Genomic DNA, 21130 nt, shown 5'->3' with positions numbered 1-21130 from the left:
TTTTGCAGTGAAACCAGTTCAGTTATTGCTTCAACAAGAATGAATGGACCATGGCCTCACTCTTATTCTTTATGAAGAAAAAGGTTTGCATACTCAGCTCAGGCACACTCATGCTTTAAATGTGTAGTTTGAAAAGAGTTTTATGCTGAGACTTAGTTCTGTTTCACTAGCAAAACTCTGTTGGTGTTTTCTTACATCAGAATCTGGAGGTTGTATTGAACAGAATATTTTTTGGACAACAATGGACTAAGTGGTGTTAAAGTTTTAAAAATGTTGATGAAAATGTAAAACTATTTTTGTTTAAGGTACGTACTATATTTGTCAAAGGAGCGAGATCTGCTTGTAGCCGATCCTGGTATAGAGCTCATTTTGGATTTCTCCTCTACATCAATACAAAATCTAATCTATCACCAGACAAGAACGTCTGTTAGAGATGATTCTGAAACCTGTGACTTACATCCAATGCCTGCATTATTTTCTATCATATGACATATATGACAACTGCAGTAAGATAAAATTAGAGACCTAATCATGGTCATCCCAGGTGTATTATAGTTAAGGTATGGTTAAGGCTCAAACACGTTTGGGCAAATATGGCACCTTCTTCAATCTGGACCCCTCAGCAGCTTCAGCTCTGCTCATTCATTGATCCTTAGACGAGTACATTTGGCTACGCTTTCAGAATGAAGCAGCCTCATTGGATAATTAGAAAGCAACATCTGCTAAGAGTTTAGAACAAGGCCTGATGAGGTACTTTTTATGACTTTATTTAACAAAGCTAATTGGTAAGGTTTGGGAAAACGTGGTCTTTGTTTTCTAAGTTATGTGACTAACGTACGGTACGTTCTCAACATATCTGACACGTGTACGTAACAAAACAATGTACTTTACGTAACTAACTGAAAAAGAAATCCTCCTCCTGGATTAAAATCTGTATTCTTTCTTCACATGCTCCCAGACAAAGACCCAAAGAAGGTTTTTGTACATGTTGTGAAGCTTTGAGCCGCTGACCAAGCTGCAGTGTTTGACAGCTTTGCTGTGAGAAAGGAAAATCGGTTGCACAATGTTGGTCTTGGATTGAATATAAGAAACAATAAGAGGCATGAAAATGTTCATTTATTAGGTGTGCAAAAATGTCAATATATTAAAAAATGTTATATTGAATTTGACACCAACATCGAATAGAGGGACAAAGCACAAATTCATGAGGGGTCACATCATATCCTACAAATACTCCTTGTCAATCAAAGTTCAAACTCTAGTGGATGTAGTGCTACTGAGAGCCCTCTCCTTCAGCTTCCCCGGCTGCTCGGGCTGTTTTGTATTTGCAGTCTTGAGCGAATTTTTTCCAAGCAAGTCATTTGGGACTGGGATTTGTGTGCAGCTCTCTTTTTTCCGGTGCTCACCATGGCTTAACAACAGTTCTTTAAGCTCCCATCTGGTTCTGCCTGAGAGTTCTTTGCTGTTCCGTTTTGCGAGAATATTGTTTGGAGTCGTGAGTTTGGAGCCAAGCTTTGACGACCAACAGTAGAAGGGCTTAGTCTCACACACACAACCATGACTCTCTAAGGATAAGTGCTAGAATCACGAAAATAGCATTGACCTGTAAAAAGTATTTGGATAGGACCAGAACACCAGCAACTCTCACAATGGGTTGTTGTTTGGTGGACTCTACATGTTTTTAATGATCTGTATGTACACCATTGAAAAAGACTGAGATTCTTCGTGTATGAACAATGAACTCTCTGATATATTGTGACATGATCAATCTCACTTTGCAATGCACCTGAACTCAGTGCATCAAGGCGTGGCAAATCTCCTTTTGGCACATATGAACAAGTCGGACTTATAGGAGCTTGGCTTGTGATTAAATCTGGACATTATTCCAGGCACATTCCAGAACTCAGTTTTCCCTGGAAAGCCATCATGTACTCATATTTTACACATCTATGCTTCTTATTTTCATTAAAAAAGAGGGATTGTTGACTTTCCCTTATCTATGTTATGTTAAAAAATATCCTCACTGTTACTTCAGGTTAGGTAGCTGACACTACTTGGATAGTTTTTGGCTTTGTGTCATGTTAACACTTCTTGTGCTCTTGAACTGTCAGCTCCCTCCGATGAGTCCAACTCAGGCCTATAGTTTGCATGTGAGCATTAGAAACCACCCTATTGGATCACAGGCTTATGCATATGCTACACATCTGCACATGTGTGGAAAAGGTCAGCCACTGTTCACCACGTACACTCATGTATGTAATAGCGCTTCAGTGAGAACACATGGATGAAAATGGTTTGGGAGTGCAGTTAAGCAATGGTCACCGCTGATGATGGTCATTGCTTGGCATCCTCAGTCAGTGGGTTTGGAACCTTTGGATTTGAATTTCTTACATGTACATTGGAGTTTGTCCACATTAGCTGTCAGTCCAATGAGTCCCTGCGCTACTCAACCCTACTTGGTACTGATAGGACGGATCCCGGATGGATATAGTGCCTTGTGTGGGGTAGGCTGAGAAATCTCTGTGGGGACGGAGCGGTGACCCTGGCTTCTTGTGATACAGTGGCGAATGGCTTGACCTATCCCTGGATCCCAGAACAGCCGGAGAGCAGGAGGAAGAGGAAGATGATGGAGGTATGACGGGCAGGCCTCGCTGGGCTGTAGCTGAGTTGTAGACGCCCAAGTCAGCCTGTGGTCGTGACGGTATGGACGATGTGGGGTGCGGTACGACAGGCGCGACTGTGGCAGGGTTGGCGAAGTGAGCGGCAAAGGGCTGGTACGGGACACCCTCCACACTATAACGAGGGTAGGGCTGCATTGTAGCCCACATGTTGCAATTTATTGGAGAGGAGTTGGTGAGGTCATCTGTGTCACCTGCCCCCGATCCAGACTCTGTTTCCATGCTACCGTACATACAAGCTTCTCGAGAGTTGATTGCATCAGTGCAGTACGGATGAGACAGTAAGGATGACTCATAAGAGGGAGCTGAACGAAAGTAGTGCTCCTCTGAGACCGCAGATGATGCATCCAGGTAGGGCCGCTTACATCCAAGCTCCAGGTGTCTTGTATTATCTGCAAAGGGATACAGGTACGTTGAGTGATTTCGCAAAGGGCACATGGAGCTTAAGAACAACGGCTAACAAACATACCTCTGTGTTTGAAGCAGTGGTACAAAAGGCTGGGATCTCTGCTCTGAGGGAAGTGGTTTGAGATCGCATCTTGGGGGTCTGAGTTAGACAAAGGAACCCCGGTCTCGTACTGATAGGTAGACAGGACTTGAGGGTGCCCAGTGAGAACTCCTGCACCAAGCTTTCCTGCTAGGTGACTGTGCGAGGAGATGAGCCTCTGTCGAACCATGTTCTTGGAAATCACCGGATATTCTTTCCTATACAAGTAGCAGCAAAACAAGAGAATAATTCATCATTCTGACGGGCCGAGTCTGTCAAGGAGGAAAGGGTGTCTAATGACTGATGACATGGCCAACCAACTGATACATTTGTTGAGCACTAATTTTATATCCACCCACAAAGGAATACTCCTGAAGAGCTGACAATGTGCTCAAAGTTTCAACTTCCACAGGATCCTTTTCACCTTCCTGGGTTTATGTTAACGTACCCCTGAAGTCGTGAAACGCGCAGATCTCCTTCTTCACTCCCTCGGAATCCTTTGGCAAATGGGTTGTTTTCGATCTTCAACTGTGTGATCTAGAAGAAGGACATTTCATTCAAGCTCTCATTCTGTATTTGGTATAAACCAAAGTGTGTTTTGTGTGTTTAAACTTTAGATCAGAAAACTGTTGTACCTTGTGGTTTTGATACGAGGTTACAGAGATGAAGGCTGTCTCATGGAACACATGAGTACAGTAGGCGGTGTTCTTGGATCCGAAGGCGTTGTTTTCGTCTGCTTTGACGATGTGTAGTCTGGGCTGGTACTTGTGCATAGAGTTCAAGATGATCTAGGAAGGGGGAAAGAAAGCAGCACACTTATTTTTAGATTTAGATCACATCCCCGGTAAAATTGTGCATCTATTTGACAATATAGGCCAAAAACACTAAATTTCACGTGTGCTTATGTAAGTTAGCACCAAACAATTTCAACCAATCAATCTGCAACATTTAGCCGCAGAGCACCAAGAACGCTCGGTCAGTTAGCTAGCTACTGCGCTGTGGAGAACGTCTGTCTACGCCCACTTCTCAACGATCAAATCAAATCCCTCTAATGATATGTCCCGCCTGCACGTCCTGTTTCACTCGGAAATACGTCACGATACGGAAGCTAGATACTCTCGAAATGCCGTTTCAGCTCGACCTTAAAGACAGCTACTTTGGTGCATCACGTAATAGCACAACTGAAAAGCTAAGGAATGCTTTGGCAGGTTGGGAAACTCCATATGATATTCTTCATAGTATCTAACATTGTTTCCAAATAGGCTTCTAACAGTTGTTTTCGATTGCCAGTGGTCATTACCATAGCCCCCTTTTTTAAAACTCCCCACACTGTTTGCATTACCAACAAACGTCTTACTGGAATACTTAATCTCAATAGGCAGCGTTACTGTCAATGCCTGCCAACAAGCACACCTTAATACAATCATAATTCCTTATATTTACTGCAGCTTTGTCCTCAGTGCCGTGGGGGTCTGTTAAGGATCAAAAGAAGCTCAACTTTAACCAACAAGGATTAGATGTGTAAAACAAAAACATGGACTCACATCAGCTCGCTCAGTAAAAGTAACCAAATGTTGTGCTAACACTGGTGAATGCACATTGCTTTTTACCCTCAACTCATTTATTTATGCATATCATAGAACAAGAACTTAACAGTAGAAATCAGAGATAATGGTCAGTTTCTTTAGTCCCAAATGACGTGAATGTGGCACTAACCTAAAACTCTGTAAACTTGGTGTAATATTCCTCATGCAATGCCTGAAACACTGCAGACTCACAAGCATGCATGTGAGCACTGGCTGACATCACAACCCTGTGAGAGAGGACACTGTAACTGCTCTGTGCTCCTTGTTTTTATATCCTGCATTTATAAGAGAACTGTTTTGGACCTGAGAAAGGGAAGAGAAATTCTCTCGCCCCCCTTTTTATGTTATACCTGCTAAATTCCTCCGTAGATTTAATCCTCTCAAGTGTAAAGTTAGTTTTTCTGCATCTCTTTCACACTTGATCTGCATTCTAAATGTGTTGTGTATGAGTAAAGCAGTTAGCATGTGTTGAGCGTGCTCAGTGTTTAGGTTGTTTGGGTGGCTGCAGGTCAGCTCACTGGCATCAGTCCGCTGGCTCCAGCCGAGTGCTGTGCCCAGCGAAGCGTTAGCAACAGTAGGGCAGGGTCATCACTAGTCCAGCTCTGTCAGGGCCGATCAACATCAAGCCCTGCACCTTGGCTCCCCTCCTCATTTGCCAGACACTCTCCTGAGGAGCCTTCTCCTCCAGGGGGCTCCCAAAGAGAGGCAAAGGTTGATCGGGGCACAGGGAGCGAGGCTCAGGTTGAGCACCGAATGGCCTCATGCTCACATGCTCCTGTTGCCGAGGCAGGCTGGAGACAGAGATAAGCTATTGGCTGGTCCACCAGAGGCTCTCTCTTGACCTTTGTCTGCTCTGCTGTCTGACTGCAGTCTGAGGGTGATACAGGAGACTGTTGGGTGATTGTCTGAAGGCAATGGTCAGGGAAGCCTTCCTCAGATCAGAGCTAAAGAACATGCTTTCATCTTCCCTGATAGTAAAACATTCAGAGAGGATTGTTTCTTTTGACAAATATGTGCTCGGGACGAGGATTTAATGACCCAACCCTGTGCAGTACGTCACTATTGAACAAAACCCTGAATAGCATCCAATGTAATCTCTATATACAGATGTTGGCATATGAAGGAAAAATCTGTAGGTGAAAGAAAATATTTTGTGCTGGTTTTTGTTTGTATTGGGACTATGATAGCGCAATCATGCTTGAGCCGACTTGTATACATGTAAACAGTCAGTGTGGAGAGCTGACGAGGCTGAATGCACTGGAAGATAACATCACATTCTCTAGTTTTAATTTGGACTGTGAGCAATAACCAGCTGAGGGAAGACGAAATTATGGGGGAAATCAAGACGTGGTTAGGGAAAGTGTGTAGTTATGGCAAATACACATAACTACTGGACAGGGTTCGGCACGTAACACTACTAAGGTTAGTGAAAGGTCGTGGGTACAATTAGTGAAAGACTGACGATGAACTCAAGGTCTGTGATGGAACTCCAGTCTTATGTGTCAAATGTGCTACACACTCACCAAATTGACCTCTAAATCCTTACTTTCCATATTGCCACCAAGCCCCTTGGAAGATCGTTGGACATAGTGGCCAAGCAGTGAAATTATAAGTTCTGTGTCCGTCATAAAATGCACTGAAAATGTTAAGAGACCTCCGGTAATCAGGGAATCATTTCTCTTTTTGTTACATCAGCCTCCCTGTATGAACTTTTAAGGAGCCAGAGACCCTAGAAATTCCCAATGTTTCCCCGAGAGGAAACATGTTTGTGCTCGCTCTATGGACCCCATGATGTTGGAGCTATCAGGAAGATTTGGGTAATTCAGGCAAACTTTCTGGCTTGATTGATCCGGGCAGTGTCATAGGAATGAAAGAGGCCCCTATCTGACGCTGTATCCTGTTCTCCTTATCCTTTAATTATTAGCGTATAAAGGGCATAGTGTTTCCTACACTGGTACTGAATGTTTAATTTGGACAGTGATTGACTGTATTGTCCAATATGGATGAATATGGATGTGATACTGCGCTGAATGACAAGAGAGCATTCAGTGTTTGGACAGGGTTCATTTATAGAGCAGCAGGGTTGTCATGGATTTAAAGGGTAAATGGAGATTGTTTCTCACTCTTGTGTAAGAACGACACTTGAACTACTCTTTCTCATACATTCTGTAATGCGCATGGTGACTGCTGAATGGGAGATCCTTCCCTCCACTGTGAGAAGCACTTCCCCACCGCACACCTCCTGGTCTGGGCGTCATCTGGGCTCTGCCTGGCCTCAAACTCGCTCTGTCCTCATTACTCGCCCTTATCACTGGCCAGGCACTCAACTCAATCTGACAGCAGGCCCCGCCACTGATCTGAGAGGTTATGAACCTAATGAGCCCGCCCATTGATGGGATGGCTTCAGACAAGCTATCCCAGAGTCCCCCTGGGGAGCGCTGCCACAGTCATACTCTTCACCTCCCTCTCTTCAGCCTCTGCCTCCTCGCCTTCTTTCATCCTTCTTTCAGACATCTGCCCGTGAAAAACACCTACATGATTCTGATTTGACTGTTTGCACACATATCAAGTAGATTTTTCACATCCGCTGAATGTTTCACAAGTAGTTTCTTCTCGCTGCGATGTCCCTGACATGGTGAGATTTTTGGCTCAACACAGTTCCCCCTGGTGATGCCATTTCAGCGATATATCGGAGTGTGTGTTTTTTTTAGACAGGCAAAGCTAAATATGACAAACTGCTGTTTCACACATGATTTATCGTTATGCCAATAGTTCAACAATCACCTGTGATATCACCTGTGGAACCCTCTTTTACTGCATTATCATTTGTAGATTTGTATGTATGTATCTTCAACACATCACTCATCATTGCACAGCAGCATTTGAAATGCTCTAGTCTTTTCCTTCTCTTTGACTCATTGTGAGTTGTATGAGAACTAAGCACAACAATGTCGGTCTGACACAGCCGGGCAGTTTTATCATTAACTTCCAATTTATGTTGCACTCGATTGGTTATGGTTTGAAGCTGCCACCTCCCCTGAGCTTTCACTTCATAGTAATGTGAGAGTTCTCTTTCATCATGGTGGCATTTCTCTTTTACAAAAACAGATTATTAATAAAAAATGCCCTCATTTATCTGGAAGAGGTTCAGTTTATAAGCATCCAACAAATACACAACTACTAGTTGTAGAGCTAATGTTTATTTTCATTACTGTGCTGCCTAACTTTAACTTCACCAGCTCATTCAATGTTGAACGCCTCTTCCACATTACGTATTTAAGAACAAGCAGGCAGCTACAGTTTGGGAATCACTGATCGAGCACCGAACAGATCAAATATACAATCAGTCCACTGTTACAGTCAGCCTTTGGAACAGTTGTTGGGTCTCGTTAAAGTCAACAGGACTCGTGGAATTGGATCTGATGTGTTGGATTGATTCAAAGGGATCTGAAGATCAAGTCATTATTCATTCCAACTGGTTTGACTCAGCAGCTTGTTTCTTAAATCTGAAACATGGCAACAGTTTAACATATTTACAATATTATTTAACCCTCTAAATTCTGACAACAATGAACAGCTGTTTTGAAAACTCAGATTAAACCAGTTACATTAAGTAAAATATTCCCATTAACTACTGAAATAATGGGGAAAACACCGTTTGAAAAACACTCCCCCTCTCTATGAATTCTTCTTGAGTTATAGAAAGTACAGATATTCTCTGCAGGTACTCACATGCCCAAAAGGGTCCAGGTGATTGTTCGTTAGCTTGAGCTTCTGAAACGACACCAGCTGCCTCATCCAGTGAGCTCCTGTGGCGGGAGAATCAGGGTGCACGTAGAGTCTGCCCGGCATCGCCGGCTCGGCCTTCCCAGCCACCATCCTGAAAACAGACACATTAAGGAAAGATCCGTCTACTTTAATGTTTTTAAGACTAATGGCATCCAACATTTACAGAATACGTATTAGTTCAGCGAATACAGCGTGCTACAAACGTCTACCACATGAATCGAGTGTCGTTTACATCATGAAGCTTTAAAAAGGCAGAGAACACCGCGGCTCTAAACCCTCACAGTGTTTAATCCCTCACACTGGAAGGAGGTGGCCTCTGCTAAAACATCATGACTAATTATGGTTTCCCAAGGTGTCGCTGAGAAACACCAGAGCCCACCATCTGCAGGCCACACAATCAGAAACAAATGGCTGTAAAGGGACTTCTTTCTGCTTGAGATTTGGGGGGTTTTTTTACTGCTTTTCCTGGCAAAAGTCTGTTGGTTCAGTTATAATGTCACACTGTAGAATAGAGGGCTGCAGTGGCAGTGCCTCCAGAGGTAACTAGAGAAACACTGGCTCCAGTGCAGAGGTTTGGTTCCTCTGAGGCTCTTGCCTGTTCGCTGCAGTAAGCAGCTTTAGGCAGTGATGATCTGTGGTAGCCTCAGATAATGCCAGGCTTGGATGATCTGCTGTTGCACAAGATAACAGATTCTTATGATGTTGTGATTATGTTTGGTTTTCAGTGGATTCTAGTAAACGGTGTGAATCTGGGGTCAATAGAGGCAGCGGGGTGGCCAGACTGTTTGACCTTGGTGGCCCAGCTGGGGCACTGACTCATGATGTTTGAGCGCACACACATGTCCAATTAATTTACAGTTTCTGTCTCTACTTATCACGTCTTCTTTAGCTACTAACATCAAGGTATCATACAGATGTTATGCTCCTGTGTATAGGTTTCTTTCATTATAAAAATAACAGAGCGGCACCACACAAGTCCTCCATTATTAATCATTAAGGACTCAACAAGAAGATTCAAAGTCACTGTATGAAGTACAAACAAAAGACATGAAATGTACTAGCAGCCCTGCTTCCCTTCTCTAACTGGGCAGATAGCCAATCATAGTTTAGCATTATGGGATGGCACTTTGGAATGGCCAATGGGATTTAAAGGGGAAACGCCCCTGGATACGGGGTGTTCCTATGTTGTAAACATATTGTAACTGTAGCACAAGTAGAGACGAGTCAGAGAGCCTCTTAGTTACACAGCAGGATCTTCCATCAGCTTGGACACTTGGTGAAGCTTCAGTACTCACCACTTGTTGTCACAGAACTTGTAGCGGTGGTCGTCAGCCGGGACGATGTCAATGAGCAGGATGTATTTGGTTTTTGGGTTCATCCCGGTCACTTTCACCTTGTAGCTGGGAAACATCCTCCTGTTGGAGAGTGTAAAAGCGAGGTGTCAGAAACGCTCTGATGTGACAGTTAACTCTCACATTAGACACATTAGCATAAGCACCTTCTGTGTAGTACAGGTAAGACCTTACTGTCCTTATCCTCAAACACAAACACAGACCTGCATCCAAAGAAAGGATTCAGCTGCCTTTGAACAACATTTGTTTTTGTAGGATAAGTTTAGAATCGTCAGATTAGCTCACCGACTGCAGCTCAGAGATTTTCTTAATGGACAGCAATGAGGTCTGATAGAGAACACTGGAGTGTGATAGGAGCTGGGACTACTCTGAAGCTTAAACTAAAGGTAACCATAGAAACCATAAAGACAAATCAATCAATCAAAGATTTCAAAGAAATAATTTATTAATTGATAAATCATTTGAAGAAAGAAGAAATGTCAACTGTTTTCTGGTTCCTCTTAATGTGAGGATGAAAAGTAGTTTGACAAAAGAAGCGTTTTTCACAGCTTTCACTTTAACGTCCTTACATTTAAAAGACTGAACAATGAATCAATCAAGCTACAAAATAATTGTCAGATGAGTCCTTTACGTAAATAATGCTTTGTTGCAGCGTTGCGCCTGGTCATGATTTGTCTCCTTACAGGCATTTATTTGGTAGAAGACTGAAATCCTCTCATACTTGTGAAACTAAGAGGCCATAAAAAGCGCAGGAACACGCTCTATCTTTCATCTTTTAAATGCCTCCAGACTCAAAGACAGAATATGCTAATATAGCACTCAAAGCCATAAAACACACGGAGGCAGCTACCTTTCCTGACCTCTTCTGGGAAACCAAAAACTTTTTCATCCCATCTGCGTCAAAGGAAATTTCGCAAAGGGCTCGGCGCCCCCTTATAAAGCCCTAAGTGGTTTTTAATGGCACCCCGTATCGGACAACAGTTTAGATTGCCGACTCGTCATTGCTCAAGAGGCTAAAGTCAAAAAGGCCTGCAGTTTATCCGTGGGCGCTGCCCATGGCAACGTGTTCAAACATTGGAGGACACTCTCATGCAAGCCTCGCATGCTTTCAGGGAAGATGGCGCAGCATTAAAACTCTTCATACATGCTGTTCCGATTGGCGCGAATGCCCCTCTTCAAAGGCTCGTAGTGCCTGACACCATCCGATCATGTTACTGTAAATACCCCCTCACGTAAGACGCAGAGAGGGGAGGGGGATTGAGGGCAGGTAACTTAAATCTCTCTCCCAGGCTTCAAATCCAATCAGAGGGAGAGATCAGTCCCGGTATCATCCTCGCTGAAAGACGGGTTAATCTTAGAGGAACATTCAAAGCAGACCTTTGCTCATCTCTGGCTCCGCTCACGCCGTACAGACAGAGCAGATGGACGCCTGTGTCAACACATGTGGCCCTCAGATTTGTGTGTATCTGTACAGTCATAACCATCAAGTGACGGGCTCTGCTGCTGCTCACGCTTCAGCTGTGGAAATGAATCTGTCAGGCCGGGCAGATAAAACGGATGCACCTCAATATCATGTACACAGATGAAAGCCGTGGAGTCAGTACGTGTGTTGCTTTTGTAGAGATACTAACTCAACCTATAGAGTCACATGTGCTCTTAAGGTCTCATCATTCAAACAACCTAGGCTGTTCGATATCTGATGGGGTTAGTCGTCTGTTTCTGGGAGTGAAAAAGGTTTCGGAGGCTGTAAGACCGTCCAACAAATGTCCACCGAACCCAGTGTTTTAAATGTTCCCCTGATGAAAGCTTAACATTTAACCCAAGTGGTTGATTTTAGGAAAATTCCCAATGAAGTTCAACAAACTGAATATTAAAAGTCTTTGCATATAAAAATGAATAAATAAATAAATAAATAAAAGTCAAGACAGTTGAAAACAAAGTGTCAGTGTTTGTGGATATACGACTGCGTGTTAGGGCCAAAAAACGGAGCCGGAGGAGAAGAGACATATTCCGAGCAAAACGAGAAACTTCCGAGATTAAAGTCGTAAATTTGACGAAATTGTGAAACATAATTTATGAGATCAGAAAGTGATACGTTTGTTGTTCTTGGCTAGAATCACAAGTATTCCCGTATTGCTAAATCTGATTGAATTTGATGAGGCCCTGCAAGGCGAGCAGTGGCATCTGATGTGCGATACACTGCAACTCCGCCACAGTGCCGTCAGGAAGCTGCTGTAAGAACGTCGTTTTACACTGAACCATGCATCATCTTATCTTTACACCGGCGTAAAGTCGCAGCAGGGTGTGATTCTGCTTTGCTTTCTGGCGTGCACGACGTGTAAACAAACAGCTCTTGCTTCACCTGCACCCAGCTCCGCCGTTTACACTCACGCTGTTTTGCCTTTGTTTCTACTGAGATGCCGGCACAGAGGCGGAGCGACTTCACCCCACCATTCAGCCTCCGTGCGTTTTACTGAAGGCGTAGTAATCCCGCCTTGAGCTGGGGCTGCTGTCGTTCCCTGTCAAAACTTTATCCTATTTTTTTCTTGAGCATTTCTGATTTTATAATCTCATAAATTTGCCATTTTTTTCCGGCAAATTTTCCACTTTATTCTCGTAATGTCCTGTTTTCTTCTCAGAATATTCCTCCTCTCCTCCTTTTTTTTTTTAACAATGGCCCCGGTGCGCTGTTGTAGGGATATGATGTAATTTGATATTCTGCTATACTGTGGTAGCTATCCCTTTAATGTCTCCGATTATATTAGTCTGAAAGTGTAATCAGACTGCTGCTTTAAAAGAACCCGTTTTTTGGCATCAATGTGATGTTCGGTTTTTCAGGTAAAGTAGAAATCTTGAAGGTGTCTTTCTCTTTGGTGGCACAGTCGGTGGCAGGTGAGGGTGTGTTTTACTGACAGCTGAGCACAGACCGGAGAAAACAGTACACCTCCTTCCTCCTTCTCTCTCTGGAGGACCAAACACTGCCGGGTGACGGACGCCACTTGTGATTTCTCCAGGGAATGTCGACTAGACGCCCAGTTTGTCCTACAAATGCTCCAGGCTTTCCTCAATCCTCAATCGCAAAACATAATGAACTGAAAATCTTCCCTTTGATCATTTTGGATGAGCTAAAAACAGACTCATCTGTAGTTGATTTCCTGCAGCACCTTAACATGCCGTACATTGTGATATTATCTGACTTGGCCACCCTTGTTGGAGTCTACATGAAGCTCTCATTGTAGTCCTGCTGAGCTGCCTGTGTGTCTGTTTATAGTCTTAGCTGCATGTGATGAAACATGGTGTATCTTAGCGTTACGTACCTGCCACATGAACAAAAGAACGTAGGTAGTGCAACTGTGGACGATGGATTTTCAAAGGGCGGACGACATGAAGGCATTTATATACATACGCTGGTGTGACTAAGTGAGTGAGTTTAAGCGGAGCATGAGAAATGGAAGTAGGAGAGTGTGTGTATGATATCAGTGTCAGCGTGTGTGTGTGTGTGTGTGTGTGTGTGTGTGTGTGTGTGTGTGTTTCTGTGCCCAGCCAGCTGTTTCTCTTAACAATCCCACATGTTTAGGCCCTGCAGTGATCCATTCCCTCTCTGGGAATCTCCAGTACCACGGCGAGATCAAAAGGAGCGAGGGGGGGATGATGAAGCGCTACAACCTCGTAGACTCGGCCTATTGCGGGCGCCGGATTCCTCTTATCAACCGGCCCGCTGCTCTCTTGACGGGCTGTGTACAAAGAGGGAGAGTGAAGGAAGAGCTGCGCTGGGTGCTTTGAAGAGGGAGGATTACGCCTGGACAGTGACACTCACAATAACAAATCTGGCAGGCGCAGCTAGGTGCTGCACCGGAGCCGGCTGAGAGAGTTTCAAGTCGGAGTGTTGGGAAAATGTGGGATCTCCTGCAGGAAGGCCGGGCTGCTCTGCATCTGCACCTCCTCTCCTGTCACCTCTGCAGAGACCCTCCTCGCATGTTACAGCAAACTCTTTTTAAACCTGGACGCAGCTTTATTAAAGCGGGTTCTTCATCGCATCCCCTTTTACAAAATGTGTTGCAACAGTGCTGAAGTAGGTACGCAGTTCAAGTGATTTTATTTTATTTTTGTTACTTCTGCTGTAAACTTTGCACATGCTTTTGGAACATGTTTCCACTGCCAACTCTCTGGTGTCCCTTCCCTTGAACATATGACTATCTAGGCACACCTGTAGCATCAGGTTTGCACATGCAGGTCTGTACAGTCGAGTTAACAATTATAAATAAGCAACGCCCAGTTAGAACTCAGAAAAAAGCCTGCTGAGAAACTTGTGTTATTTTAAGTCACCAAAACCACAAAAGAAGTGGATATGGATTTTTATCTTCACGCTGGAATCGAAGTCTTGGCTGTTGCTGGTTCATGAAACCCACCCATTGCCCTGACCGGCGCGCTAAGCAGACCTAAGCTCTTCTCTCATACAACCTCACATGACTTCCAATGACACAGCAAGACATTAAGCTTGAAGACAGCTTCCTGATATGACACTACTGGGACACCTACAGTGTCACATTGTGAAACCACTGACTGAGCTGTACCTTCGTCTAAACAGGCCACCTCCTTCTGAACTATACAGTGTTAGAGTGCAGACCCAACCCCCCCAGATCGATCCATCCTCCCTTAAAGGAGAAGTTCGCTATTTTTAAACCTGGGCCCTATTTTTACAAATGTGTGTGTTGAAATGACTCATAGGAACAAAAACGAGTCCGAGTAGAATCGGTCCAGTAGATGGCCGCCGCCGTAGCCGCAATACGGCCGCAATGGCTGCAACATAATCCCCTGGGCCGATTGCGCCCGATCAAAGTGCTTGTTTTTGCCACCGATAGGCTCATGTTGTTACCCCAGGTGTCCGACAGCATTACGGCAATGATCCCTACAAAGATGGTCCTGTTTTTAAAGAGCAAGATCCTTTTTGTGTCACCAGAAACAGAAGTCTCGCTCTGAAATCTCATGCATGGTGAGATGTTACCTGAACAGGGCGGTGGTTCAAATGTCTCATCTTCATCGTAGATCAGGTAAATATTCAGCCGTGTCTTTTGAAATATATTGTTGCTGGCAGTCCTCTATATAAACAAATCCTCTCTCCAACTGTAACTCACAATTCCACCGTCCTGTTCAGGTAACATCTCACCACCGTGAGATTTCAGAGCGAGACTTTTGTATTGTTGACGTGTACACTTGTTTTGCTTACATTATAAAATTTGAAAAGGTCTTCAATATTTATCATGTGCTCATAGTTTCTCCAAAGTTTTTTATTTGCTACTTTTAATGTTGCTTTTAAATTATTCTAACACTCCTTAAAATCACATCCCACGTGCACACAGTGGAGCATCATTAAAGCTGCTCTCAGAGACAAACATCATCAACATGTCCGCAGTTCAAACTCACAATCAATTCATCATGTGATGTTTAAAGTTCTACACGTAACACTTAACATTTCACTTGTATATGAAATGTCCGTTTCAAGTCGTCACTCTCACCCTGCACATCCACATCACCACTTCATCCTCTAAGCTCTTTTCACTCTTTCCACTTGACCTTTGACCTCACACAGAACAGCACATACACCAACGTCTTCTTATCTTTTTAAAAAAATATCTGCAGAACGTGTAGAATCATCGGAGCCGACCTGAGTCTGAACATTTTTTAAAGTATAGTTTTAAAACCTGTTTGGGGTACAAATGCGACCACCAAAAGATTACTGAATGTTTGAAAACAAAGACTCAAATCGTGTTAAAACATCGGACAGAAGACAAATTTCAACCACACAAAATATCTTTTCCTGCTGTGTCTCCAACCTTTGCTCGTTCTTGTAAAATATGAGATATGTTTTCTTCAGCTTCATTTTTAAACCTAGTTACTATATTTAATTCCAAAGCTACTGTGACTTATTCATGAACATTTGGTTAGGTATCTTAAGCGAGGGAGGGAACTGGTTGGGAAGCCTTTAAAACCCTGTAAACATGCACAAAGGGAAAGTTTAATGCATGCTGTTACGCCACACAAACAATCTGACAAGGGACTCAAACCACTGTTTACACCGCGTCCAGCTCAAGGACACATCCACCCTTTGGTGAGGAGTTAGATGTTGCTTCATTTCAAAGGGTACAAAGACACAAAGGCTGCGAACAACAGCGCTAAACGCCTCGTTTGTGAACTGTGTCTGATCTCTGTGTCTGAGACGATTAATGTTTGACTGCAGTGTTTTCATAAAGTATGGTTATGATGGACAGAGCTGCAGAAACAAGCCCCGGGTTCGACCTCTGCTCTCTGCTGAGCTGCAGCTTGCCATCAGCATTGTTTACACTGGAGGCTGTTTAAAGTGAGCAATCACACACGCCAGATGAGATGTGGAGCGTCGTGGTGTATGGGATGTGATCGCCTAAGAGTTGTCAACCCGTCACATCCTCATTGTTAGTCTGCGTTACCTCGTTTCTGACTCGTTTCTACGGGGGAAGATGATCAGATTTTCTCTAACCGTCACCATGCCTCCACCTGAATCTCCATTTTGGCATTGGGGCGATTTTCCTTGGATGTTGGAAGGCTCAGATGCTGTCATCAGAAGGATAACGTTCTTCTGTTCCAAGTTGCAAGTCAGATTAAAAAATTATATCTGACAAATATTTATCATTTAATTGCTTCCCAATTGATCAGCAACTGACAAGGCAAGGGACAGTGTAGATATGGAGGGCCACATTTCAAGTTAAAAACAACATATATAATAACCCATTAGCTACCACTACCCAACAACCAATCTGGGAACCATCGGCTATCGTTTGACAACGATATATGCCTTTGGAAACGACGGTCAACTTCTCTGTATTCCCAGTTTAGCCAGCGTTTAGCGATAAACTTGAGAAGCAGCTCGAGAAGCAACCGTGTGTTCAGATCAAAGTGAAGGTAAATTCTCCCTCCAGATGTGTCTGCTAAATAAACGCTGTCATCTCTCGGTTCGTCCCATCCCCCGGAGGAGCGCCCGTTCATCTGTCTGTGCTGAGTCTCAGTCTCACTGTAAACAGGAAGTTACACAGAGGCTGCACTCTGGCTTACTGCAGCGGGATGAAGCCCAAACAGAAACAGATTTTCTTGTGATCGACTTTAATTAACGGCTCTTCAGTTTGCTGAAAGAACAACATCATGATGCAGATCAGGAACAACATGAAGCTTTGTCAGGTCTGTCCTCAAGAGGAGAAGAACACTACTTTAACATGAGACGGAGGGCGGAGCCATCGTTTATGATGCATTCAAGGAAGTCGAGAAATCTAAACGCTGATTGAATTTCGCGACACGGCGTGAAGGTAATTTGTCGCTGAAGTTTAAATTTTTGTTGTTGTTTGTTGTTAGCTGAACTTTCATGCAGATGTCTGTTTGTTGAGATTAATAAATCGTCGCCGATGGGAGTTGGGATGTCATTACCGCGAGTTTCGTTCCGCCTGCTTTGCACAGTTTTTTCTGCACACACCGAAGCCTGCTGATGGTCAATGCTACTCGCACTGCAAACGGAAACATAACAGTTATCACACCTACAGTTTATGTAGAATCTGTAAATACAGATTACAGCTAATGTTAGCATTAAACAAGTGTAACAGGACACAAGAGAAAAGGCAAACATCTAAATCTTTGTCACATTGGGATGTTAGCGGGTAAGCTAATGCTAACGTTAGCTCTTGTGTAATAGTAGTTTATGGGTTATTAAATATATTGATTTAACTTGATCAATCGAGAAACGATCAAATGATTACCATTTGTCATCGTTTATACAGAGCAACATCCGTATACATCCGCGGCTACAACATGACAACATCCTGGTATCCGCAGGGTTTAAACATTGGAAGTGAGCGTATTTACATAAGGCCAGGCTGTCGTCTGATACTTAGATACTGGTATTAAGATATTAAATAGACTGTAACACTGTATTTTACTGAGCTATGACATCATCCTTCTTGCTTTGACACATTTATTGTGACCACATCTCTTCTGCCATGATTACACAGCGAGCACCTCCACATGCACTATTCATATTAACATGAATAATTCAGTCTGGTGCTGATATCATTTAGTGTGAGTTCATTTTCAGATCTGTTTCTTCCTGAGAGATGAAGGCAGACCTTCAGCAGCGTCTCGGCTGCAGACTGAACGGTTCCCAGCACAGCTGCACAGTTAAACCCTCTGCAGAGCCCTTCAAAGGGCTTTAAGGATTCAGAGCCCACTTCATCAGCTGGACAAGGGAAAGCCCATCTCTTACGGTTATGCGGCATTAAGGAAAAAATGTGGTGACCTTTTACATTTTTTACAGGAAAAAAAAACATCCCGTGAGGAATGAGAGGCGGAGGTCGCTCTGAGACGTACTCATCCTCTGGTTAATGTCCACGGGCCTCGCTATCTAATCCTCAGGTCGCATTAAATCCAACGAGACGGCCGGTCATTTGTGTTTCCAATTATGTCGTCGCTGCTGCAGGAACTTTCTGTCTCCTCCTCAGACAAACTTATAACCGCTATATGTTTCCATTAGCCGGCTAAACAGAGGCTCACAGAGCGGTAACATGTTGTGCTCTGTATCCATCATCCTCTGTGTGATCTCACACAAACTTTACTCTTTATTTAAGATTAAAAGCAGCTTTAAATATGTTTTACACGAACACATGCAACAGGCTTCTGTGACATCCTGGTGAAAGCTGTTGATTTATTTAGCAACTCATCTCTATTTATATACATTTACTCAAGATACATTTGTTTGACTATAGTTACTTCCTCCTTATATACTCCTATTTTATATAAAACCTGTGTTAATTATGTATGTATATTATGATTTTTTTATTAACAAAAATCTACCCAACAGCACATGAAATACTAAAAAATGAGCTACTTACATGCCGATGCATCCACAACAAACAATTTATTTTATAAAAATGTAACAATAGTGAAATGTTAAAGAAGAAACTGAGCAACAGGTTCTTTTAATTTTCTTTATAAAGTATTTTTGTTTAAGTAAAAGCTCTAAATACTTCAACCAGCATTAATTATTAAGCTGATTTCTAATAATTGAATTGAAAGATGAGCTATGCTACCACAAACACACACACACACACACACACACACACACACACACACACACACACACACACACACACACACACTTTGACCACATATTTGTTCATGTCTAAATTAAGTGTTTGACTAATATTTATCATAAAAACATCCGTTGTCTTTTCCCCTTTGGGTCTCGTCTGCACTGTGACTGATTGATGGTGTGTTTGCTGTTTTACTAACCTGCCTGCTTTAGTGATGATCATCTCGGTGCCGGCCTCATGGAACTTCTTCCACAGCTCCCGCTCATGAAGAACGACCTTGATGTTCTCGATGTTCTGCAAGAGAACGGACATCGATGTCACGCTCGACACAAAGCAATGCATCACTTCTCAGGATATCAGGTAAAGAAATATACATAATACACCACAACATATAAAACCATCTGCTGTAAGCCAGTTGTTTCAACACCTGAAGACGCTGCCTTCAGGTGTAAACATGTTTCCTCGGGTCTGAATCTTTCTAGAAAACAATATTTGATTCATTCTTTATTTTTATCCCCTTAAATGACCTCCTCAGAGAAAAATCCCTCCATGTTTCAACACACTAATCTGAGCAGCCACCAGGAGCTACTGTGTGTGCTCTGGCTCCATGCGTACCTGGTCGGGCTCACTGGCGCTGGGGATGCTGGGAGCTGTGGACAGGCCCAGTCGTGGCTGGTCAGGAAGGAGATCCGTCTCCTCGCCGCCGGTCAAACATTCATCCGTCACCGCTGAAACTTTCTCCTGCAGCATCTCTGCAGGACGAGACAAATACTCAGCTGTCACAGAGAAACGTCCGCTGGCATGTGACACTTTTCTGATTCTCTCGGGTAAAATAACACGTTATGATCCCAAACTATTACAGCAGCTCTAGACGTGCTCGACTGGTTATCTCACTGCAGTCGTGTTCTGCTTTAATGCACATGTTCAGTTTGTGCTCGTAGCTGCATGTGTTTGGCGTCGTTGCAGGGCTCTTGGCTGCTATTTGCTTATATAAGTTACCAAATTCTACCTGAATCTACTTTCAGTTTAACAGGAGGTTTTTATGAAAAATATCCACAAAATTATCAATTATGTAACTACTGTAAGTTCGCATAGTGACTGTGAGAAAGTTGGCTTTGTCTATAATAAGTGTATGAACAACTCTGACCTGAATTACAGAAATTATATAAAGATATTTATTAAGGTAACAGCTCCCAAATTTGTATATGTTAAGTTTTAGTTTAATGACATAATTTAATATTAATTCCAGGAGCATTTTACTCTTTGGATCTGCACTCTTAGGTCATATCTACTCTAACCTAACCCTCATGGTGAAAGGGTTACATTAAGTACGTTACGTAAAGAAAGGTAGACAGCATGAAGTATCTTTTTTTAATCCCTCATCTTTTTCTGAGTGGATTTAATTTGCTAAATTGGAAATATGGACTAAAATATAAACTGTACTACTTAATTATGTATCTACCTTTAAATATACCATCAGTATTTAATTTAAATAAAGTTAAGCTAATTTAAACACATTTAAATCTAGAAATCAGCTAATAATCCGCCTTTTTCCAGCCATATGCATGCAACACATAATTAGACTACATCCTCTGTTTAATGTAAATATGTGTCATGTAAAGGTCAAATGTGCACGTTGCATCCAAGCATACATTTGCCATAATCTGATACATTTTCAAAAGGCTCTAAATTTCTGTTGTGTGTAAAATTCCTCCCCTTCCTTCTAAGCTCTCAGGGAGCTGCTGCCGTGCAGGTCTTCTAAGTAAAACACACTTTGTGCATGTGTTTTGGCAAAGACAAAAAAGCACATTTATTAAAAACACACCACATAAAAATGTAGGACGTTTTTGTTTTCTCAGCTTCATCAGCATCTGTCTGCATCTCCAGTGAAAACGAGGTCACTTGTTGGACTGGGCTCGACGTCCGGCCACCAGTTGCCGATGTTGGTGAGAGAGTCTCTTGACGGTGGAAAATAACTGGTGTTAACTCGAGCCAAGTCGTATTTAGAGTGGGTTATTATTGGATGTAGACATGAAAAAGCGACTCAGCTGAACATGAAGGGAAACCTCATATTTAGTAAACATGTTCCGCTGACACGTTTGAAGATCAAGATTTGAAATATTGCTGTTTA

General features: G+C 42.9%; 1 protein-coding gene across 1 annotated transcript; it reads right to left on the bottom strand.

The window, feature by feature from the left end:
• Window positions 1-2250: 2250 nt before the first annotated feature.
• tbx4 (T-box transcription factor 4) lies at window positions 2251-19749 on the bottom strand. Its single transcript, XM_069676665.1, has 8 exons — window positions 19615-19749; window positions 19199-19293; window positions 9836-9955; window positions 8484-8631; window positions 3801-3953; window positions 3614-3702; window positions 3148-3383; window positions 2251-3070 (listed from the first exon to the last, which is right to left on the bottom strand). Exons 1-8 carry the CDS (start codon window positions 19747-19749, stop codon window positions 2415-2417), a joined length of 1632 nt encoding a protein of 543 aa, XP_069532766.1. The 3' UTR covers window positions 2251-2414.
• Between the last annotated feature and the right edge of the window lie 1381 nt (window positions 19750-21130).

Source organism: Semicossyphus pulcher, unplaced genomic scaffold (genome assembly GCF_022749685.1).
Source record: "Semicossyphus pulcher isolate SPU_LCO1_2020_fin unplaced genomic scaffold, fSemPul1.0.p SCAF_26, whole genome shotgun sequence".
In the NCBI taxonomy this organism is placed as follows: domain Eukaryota; kingdom Metazoa; phylum Chordata; class Actinopteri; order Labriformes; family Labridae; genus Semicossyphus; species Semicossyphus pulcher.
Note: the sequence above shows the minus strand (reverse complement) of the source record. Positions and strands in the feature narration are given on the sequence as shown.

Excerpts from the sequence above, each read along its gene's own strand:
- tbx4 (XM_069676665.1), bottom strand. The coding sequence starts at position 19,749 with ATGCTGCAGGAGAAAGTTTCAGCGGTGACGGATGAATGTTTGACCGGC. Across the intron at positions 9,956-19,198 it reads ATCATCACTAAAGCAGGCAG|GAGGATGTTTCCCAGCTACA; the intron begins GTTAGTAAAACA and ends ACTCTCCAACAG. Across the intron at positions 3,703-3,800 it reads CCTCGTATCAAAACCACAAG|ATCACACAGTTGAAGATCGA; the intron begins GTACAACAGTTT and ends TCCTTCTTCTAG.